This window comes from Sphaeramia orbicularis, unplaced genomic scaffold (genome assembly GCF_902148855.1).
Source record: "Sphaeramia orbicularis unplaced genomic scaffold, fSphaOr1.1, whole genome shotgun sequence".
Lineage (NCBI taxonomy): Eukaryota > Metazoa > Chordata > Actinopteri > Kurtiformes > Apogonidae > Sphaeramia > Sphaeramia orbicularis.
The window spans coordinates 644,211-652,636 of NW_021941741.1; the positions used below are offsets into that span (position 1 = coordinate 644,211).

An 8,426-nucleotide genomic window follows, 5' to 3' on the forward strand; every position below is an offset into this window, starting at 1 on the left:
ATAAAAAATTAAATTAAAAAAACTAATACAAATAAGTACATACATACATTAATTAATTAATTAATTTATTTATTTATTAAAAATTAAAAACTCCATTCCAATCCCCTCCATCTGTACTACCAGACAGCTGACCCCAGCAGTGCCCCCTGGCTCTGACCCCTGCAGTGACCCAGCAGTGACCCCTGCAGTGACCCCTGCAGTGACCCCAGCAGTGACCCAGCAGTGACCCCAGCAGTGACCCCTGCAGTGACCCTGCAGTGACCCAGCAGTGACCCCAGCAGTGACCCCAGCAGTGACCCCTGCAGTGACCCCTGCAGTGACCCCTGCAGTGACCCAGCAGTGACCCCAGCAGTGACCCCTGCAGTGACCCCAGCAGTGACCCCTGCAGTGACCCAGCAGTGACCCCAGCAGTGACCCCTGCAGTGACCCCTGCAGTGACCCCTGCAGTGACCCCAGCAGTGACCCCAGCAGTGACCCCTGCAGTGACCCCAGCAGTGACCCCTGCAGTGACCCCTGCAGTGACCCCAGCAGTGACCCCTGCAGTGACCCCAGCAGTGACCCCTGCAGTGACCCCTGCAGTGACCCCAGCAGTGACCCCTGCAGTGACCCCTGCAGTGACCCCTGCAGTGACCCCAGCAGTGACCCCTGCAGTGACCCCAGCAGTGACCCCTGCAGTGACCCCAGCAGTGACCCCTGCAGTGCCCCCTGGCTCCTACCTGTGGAACTGCTGGAACAGGTTCATGGGGATGAACGTCAGCAGGCTGTACTTGGTGGTGCGGATGGTGTTTCCTTTGTATCTTCTGCAGGTGGACTCGTACTCTTGGGTCTGGGGTCCGTAGCGGGCCCACACTCTCCTCCTCTTCACTCCGTGTCTTCGTGGCGAGCTTTTCTCAGGTGGAGTATCGGCGGCGGCGTAGCGCCCTCTACCGCCGCCCGCCGTCAGCATCCGCCTGCAGCGGTGACGAACCCAGTGGAAGCGCTCCATCTGCAGACCCCCCCCCACCAGGACGCTCACCAGGATGTCGACCTTTGACCTGAACACAACACAACCAATCAGGTTACAGTCGTCTAAGGCTCCGCCCACAGCAGGTCTAATGCACAATACGGGTTTTTAGGTTAAATCTGATTTTGTTTGTGTTGGTTCATATTCACATGATGGGATGAATCCAGTCTGATCTGATCTGAAATACAGGGTGGGGAAGCAAAATGTACAATATTTTGAGGCAGGGATTGAAAGACAGTGTATGACCAATTAGTTTATTGAAAGTCATGAGAATTTAAATCTTCAAATCATATTTTACTGCATTTCTAACGCTCTTGTTGTCTACCTCCAGTTCAGTTGCCATTTTTCTCATGGATTTGGTTGGATCCTTTAGGATTTTGGATTTGAGAGCTTTAATAAAAGCTTTGGTACATTTTTTGTTGCTTCCTCCACTTCCAGACTTTCTGGTAATAGTTTTGCTCATAGTCATTCTCTTCTTTCCATTAGAAACAGTCTTTATGGACACTCCAACTATTTTTGAAATCTCCTTTGGTGTGACGAGTGCATTCAGCAAATCACACACTCTTTGACGTTTGCTTTCCTGATTACTCATATGGGCAAAAGTTTCTGAAAAGGTATGGATAATAGTGTTAGGTATGATTATGACATCAGTATATGTTTGGGTTCAAAACAACTGACGTAGTGTCTGCTGAGAAAAAACAACTAAATGTTCAGTGTACATTTGCTTCCCCACTCTGTACAAACTGACACACTGTGTTTTCTGGTGTTTGAACTGCTGTTTATGCCAATGAAACCCTTCATATACTGGACAATAGAACATACATTATGTACTAGATAATGAACAGATATCCTCCCTTTTCCCTTTGTGTGGGAAAAAAAAACTAAATCCTGAAAGTGAAACTCGACCCAGTGTGAGTGAAACCTGATCTGTGTTTGAAGGAGGCTGACACAGAACTGTGTGACCTGCATCAGAACTGGAAGAAAAGAGTCTGGGTCAACAAACGAGTTCTACTGAAGAACCGCTGGATTATTGTCCTACAGAGAACAGCTACTGTTAAAGGTTCTGCTCATTTTTAATCACACAAACACAAACAACACTTTAATATCGTTTATATGCTGTATATAAGATATTTTTGTAGCAGACACAAACATTAGTTTGAATTACATTTCTGCTCAGAAATAAAAAAAACTGTCTCAATAGTAGGAGTGTAAGAAAATATCAGTTCTGCAATATGTCGCAATATTTCATTTCACAATACTGTATCAATATTAAAAAGAATTGTATGGATATTTTTAGGTATTTATTTAAATGCAGATATTATGGAGGTTCATTTTTGTTTTTCTTTTCTTTTTTTATTTTACTAATTATTATTTATCACTCTTTTATTCAATAATGTTGGTTCCTTTGTTGGGATTGAACTCAAATCCTGTTCTGATGTTAGTTCTGAACTAATAGAATCTGAACATTTGAACAGGATCTGAAACTGGAATGTCTGGAAAACAGGATTTCAGTTTTGTTTTGTTTTTGTTTAAATCAAAATAAATAAATAAATAAATAAAAATAGAAAATAAAAAATATTCATTCATGTTCATTCATTTTCTGAACCCGCTTTATCCTCACTAGGGTCACGGGGGTCGCTTGGAGCCTATCCCAGCTACATAGGGGCGAAGGCGGGGTACACCCTGGACAAGTCTCCAGTTCATGTCAGGGCAGAACATACAGAGACAAACAACCACTGTCACATTCACACCTATGGACAATTTAGATTAACCAGTTAACCTGTTAGTGCATGTGTTTGGATAATGGGAGGAAGCCGGAGTACCCGGAGAGAACCCACGCAGACACGGGGAGAACATGCAAACTCCACACAGAAAGGTCCCACCCACCGTCGACTGGTGTTGGAATCGAACCCGGGACCTTCTGTCTGTGAGGCACCAGTGCTAACCACTGCACCACCGTGTCGCCCTAATGTTCTATCGGCAAATGTTCAAACTGTGTTCAAACTGGAATTCTGATTTATTTATTAATTTATTATATATATATATATATATATATATATATATATATATATATATATATATATATATATATATATATATATATACATATATATATATATATATATAAATAAATTATAAATAAATAAATAAATAAATAAAAAAACAGAATTTCAGTTTGAAGACAGTTTGAACATTTGCTGATAGAACATTAGATCCTGTTGGGCTCAAATACAGATGTGTTTAGTATTTGTGCAGATTTCTGCTGGAATTCAATTCTTCAAGGAAATAATCATTTAAAAATGAGAAACAAACAAATTGCCTTTTTAACAGTATCATGATATATCGTGATATATTGTATTGGGATCCTAGTGTTGTGATTTGTATCGTATCACCAGGTTCTTGCCGATACACAGCCCTATTAACGTTAACCGTCTGTGATTTTACCGCCGTTTCTCGTTATACCAGGAATCATTACATCCCTACTTTCATTTGTCTCAGTTCATCGTACACAGCCTTCTCCCACATTGTGCTCTTTTGTTCTGCTTTGTATCTGGAACTACAATGTCCTGCATTGTTGCGTCCTATCGGCAGATGCTAACGTACATCTGTACATGTGTACAGCTGTAGGTTCCACTGCCCTGCTATGGGAGCTTTTACCATCTAAACGTAGCCTCAGTCAAGTAGCTAGTCCGCTGCTAAATAATAATAAATTATATATATATATATATATATATATATATATATATATATATATATATATATGTATATATATTTACAGCAGAGGTGTCAAACATGCGTCCCGGGGGCCAAATGCAGCCCACCAGAGGTTCTAATCTGGCCTGTGGGATGTTTTTGCAAAGTCAAAATTTCCACAGTCTTGAATTGAATTAAACAAAAAATATAATAATAATAATAATAACAATAATAATAATAATAATAATAATAATAATAATAATAATAATAATAATAATAATTAGCTTGAATTTAGGAAAAAAATGTTGAGTTAAAGAAAAAAGATCTTGAATTAACAACTTCAAACGTTTGTCTTTTAGTGCAAAAAATCACATTAAATTGTGAAACTCTTTCCATTTCCAAACTCTCCTGTACCAATAAAATGTGACTAACCTGAACAAATGTGTCCAACCTGAAATGTCTGGATTAAATTCAGTCCAGTTTGAACTCTTTTCTTCCTGTTCCTCAGTGTTTAGTGTCTTTGGAGATCTGATCCAGAATGCACATGGACTAATGAGAAGTGGAGGAAGAAGACTGAGGAAATTACACTGATTTTTATGAAGAAATTTAAATTTTTTTCAGGTTATTCACATCTTTTTTGTTTGGATAGTTTATAAAAGTAAGTATTTTCATAATTTAATGTTTTGGGGGGCGTGTTTTGCATTAAAACACAGACATAAATTGTCAGTTGTCATTATTTCTAGGTTCTTCTGTTCTTATTTTACTGGTTTAGCCCAGTGGAGATCAAATCAGACTGAATGTGGAACATGAAAGAACAGGAGTTTCAGAGCCCTGCTGTACAGTATATAAAAAAAAAAAAAAATATATATATATATATATATATATATATATATATATATATATACATATATATATATATATATATATATATTTTTTTTTTTTCTCTTTTCATTCATTCATTTTCTGAACCCGCTTTATCCTCACTAGGGTCACGGGGGTCGCTTGGAGCCTATCCCAGCTACATAGGGGCGAAGGCGGGGTTCATCCTGGACAAGTCGCCAGTTCATCACAGGACTGAACATACTGAGGACTTGCAGCTGACGTCACTGGTCATGTGATTGTTGTTTCCAGCTCCATATTGGTAGGCACACTATCTGGATCCAGAAAGTCTGAACTGTTGTTTTATCTGGTGTTTTTCTTTAGACTTGTGTTTGTGTGTTTTATTTGCGAGTCTGTCTGCTGTGATAAAGGCACCACAGATGAGTTTACATGTTCACTAACTACAGTGATGTGCTGGCAGCTCGGAGGTAAAAACACCAGTGTTCCCAGCTCCAGCCGGCCCACATCAGCCGTACCTGCAGGCTCTGAACTGGTGAACCAGCCCAGATGTTAGCTCTGAAACGCTCCATGAACTGTCTGTGTCCTAAAGCCCCTCCCATCTTCATAATGTGACTGGACCTCATGTGGAAGGCTGTCCCATAGTTACAGCAGACCGGCACAGACGGGGGGGGGGGGGGGGGGGGGGGGGGGGGGGGCAGTATTGTCACCAGCTCCATCTGAACTCAGCGGTGTCGTCCGCCGTAGCTCCGCCCACTTCCATCTGCCTCACCCAGCTGAGGAAACTGTGGCTGCCATCGCTGGCAAAGGGAGCAGGTGGATCCACAATGACTGTCTATAGGTGATAGTCCAGGGGAAGCCCTCCTGGAGGTTTAAAGGGGTCTGCAGCACCAGACCACATGATGGCAGTTCTTTTTTCCACGCCGCTAAGCTAGGCTAACTATACTGAGAAGCTAGGCTAACTGCGGTAATAACTATAAACAGCGGTCGACAGAACAGAACCACTGCTGACACCAGTGGAACCGAGTGGTCTTTCTGCCTAATTTATAACTGGTGAAGGCTAAGGAATAAAAGGCACACAGCAGTTTAGCAGGTGCATTGTTAGCTTGCCTACCAATATGGCGTTGTAAACAGAAAACCATGTGATGTATGTGCAAAACCTCAAAGAGACAAACAACCATTCACACCTATGGGCAATTTAGATGAACCAATTAACCTGTTAGTGCGTGTGTTTGGATGGTGGGAGGGAGCCGGAGTACCCGGAGAGAACCCACGCAGACACGGGGAGAACATGCAAACTCCACACAGAAAGGTCCCACCCCCCGTCGACTGGTGTTGGAATCGAACCCAGGACCTTCTGTCTGTGAGGCACCAGTGCTAACCACTGCACCACCGTGTCACCCATACATATATATATATATATATATATATATATATATATATATATATATATATATATATATGTATATATATATATATATATATACACACACACACACACACACACACTCAAGAACAGAAAAGGTAATAACAAAGAATTATACTGACTGAAAAGCACCTTATTATTACAACTGAATGAACAAAATGAACCCCACACACACACACACACACACACACACACACACACACACACACACACCTAAAGGATGCAGGACTAAGGTAAAGCCCTCCATCCAGTCCCAGACCATCACTCTGCAGACTGTGCTTCATGTTTCACAGGTTTATCTGACACCAGTGTTTCCAAACCTTTCAGATCGATGCCACATATTTGACTTCAGAAAAATGACAAAGGCACCAAACTAAAGCAGAATGTCACAAAAAAGTATATTTATTAAAATATAACTCAGACCTAGTCTCAGTTAAACCCTGGGTCTGTTCAGTTGAACATGAAGCTGATATTCTTACAGAACTGAAACACACACCCACATGAATGTTTGTCATCAGTTCTGCGTCTGGTTTTCCGTCTTCGTATCAGTCCTGTTTGTACAGTCCACCTCACACACATGCAGCAGGATGTGACACAGGGAACACAACTGAAACGGCTTCATTTACCAGAATGAGGAACTGCTCATGTTTGGAACGACAAGCTGGGGGGGGGGGGGGGCAGCGACTCCTCAGACCCTTACGGACTGAGGTCTGTCTTATAATAGTATAATATGTAATAGAGGCACGCCCCCCCCCACCCCCCACCCCCCAACCTGGTCTGCAGGTCCCACGGATAACCACTGACCCATGCATCACTAGTAGAGATGGAAGCAGATGAACATTTCAGATCATGGTTATTGTGACCAAAATTATCACAGTTCTCATTATTATCATGGTATTATTGAAATTGTGCTGAAAATGTTCAAAAAGTACTGATACACACACTGAAAGAATTTAACCAAGTTGTGTTTAAAAAACAAACAAACACAAAAAACACCAAATACAATACCAGTCCCAGTGTCCCTTCTGTGTCAGAAACATTCACACATTAACCCTTAGTGGTCTGAGTCTATTCTGTCTGTTTTTCAGTCCTTTTGATTTGGCCTTTATATACTATAGAAACAAATGTTTACTATACCCATGTTTGGATCTGTTTTTTCAGCACAACTTCATCTATCTCATCTGTCTATTATTTTTTCATTTTAACCTAATATAAAAACATAAAAGTACAGAAAACACAAAAATCTATAAAATCCAATTTGAAAAATGTATATAATTTATTGCATAAATAACACACAGATGTTTAACAAACCTTTTCACAGACTTTAAAAGTGAATATTGGTTCCAAATATTAGGTATAGAAAATTAAATTTGTAATAAATTCAAACTATACTCAAATATTTGACATAAAAGCAGATCTGTACATAGGGTGTTTTCCCCTAAAAGTGCGATAATCAAACACAGTTATCATGAGAATTAGAATTTAAACGGTAATACTAACTGTCTGTGATTTTACTGCTGTTTATTGTTATACTGGTAATCATTACATCCCTACACACAATACAGTTTCAGTTAGTTGTCGTTTTTCTTTTAATTATAGCTTTTATTTATTTCAGTTAATGAAAATGTTTTTTCATTTCTACTTTTGGTCATGTCATTAGTTTTCCTTAACGATAATAGCCTTGGCTCTGACAGTAGAGGATGAGTCGTGTGTGTTGAGTTCTCCTCTCAGACTTCTGTGGTATTTGGAATCTGCTCAAAACTATTCAACACATGAGTGAAAAAAGACTGGAACCAACAACAGATAAGAGTTAAAGCTACAGCACAGGAAGAGGTGACTGTACAGAATAAACTGCATTTATACAGAACTGAGGTGTGTTCAAGGACAGTCAGGATAATTCTATTTGAACAAATATTATTATTATAGTTAATAGTGCATTTACATATGAGTCTGAACAAATATTATGTTAGGGTTAAGGTTAGGGTTAAAGTTAGAGTTAAGGTAAGGGTTAAGGTTAGGGTTAAAGTAAAGGTTAAGGTTAGGGTAAAGGTAAGGTTTAAGGTTAGGATTAAGGTAAAGGTTAAAGTAAAGGTTAAGGTTAGGGTTAAGGTAAGGGTTAGGGTTAAGGTAAGGGCTGTGGTAAGGGTTAAGGTTGGGGTTAAGGGTAGGGTTAAGGTAAAAGTGCTTTCAGGGTGCTTTAAAATAACCATTATTGAACTCAACAGTGTTATCAGATTAAAATCCTACATGTATGACCTGCAGTGTGACAACACTACTGTTTAAGTTTATGAACAACTGAGTAAAACACCATCTGAACACAGAAATAAAGGACCCAGCAGGACTCCCACAAAATATAACCAAAAACAAAAAACTAAACTGAACCTCCGCCACATCTGCATTTGAATAAATACCTAATAATGCTGATGCGCTACTTTTTCATATCGATACAGTATTGTGAAATGAAAC

General features: G+C 40.1%; 1 protein-coding gene across 1 annotated transcript in view; it reads right to left on the bottom strand.

Annotated features, from left to right (window-relative positions):
• atp10d (ATPase phospholipid transporting 10D) overlaps nucleotides 1-5,332 on the bottom strand; it is a 70,827-nt gene extending 65,495 nt beyond the window's left edge. Inside the window, exons 1-2 of the mRNA XM_030130780.1 lie at nucleotides 5,307-5,332; nucleotides 717-1,091 (exon numbers count right to left, since the gene is read on the bottom strand). Of these exons, the coding sequence (XP_029986640.1) occupies nucleotides 717-1,091; nucleotides 5,307-5,332 (401 nt within the window). The remainder of the gene's footprint in view (nucleotides 1-716; nucleotides 1,092-5,306) is intronic.
• Between the last annotated feature and the right edge of the window lie 3,094 nt (nucleotides 5,333-8,426).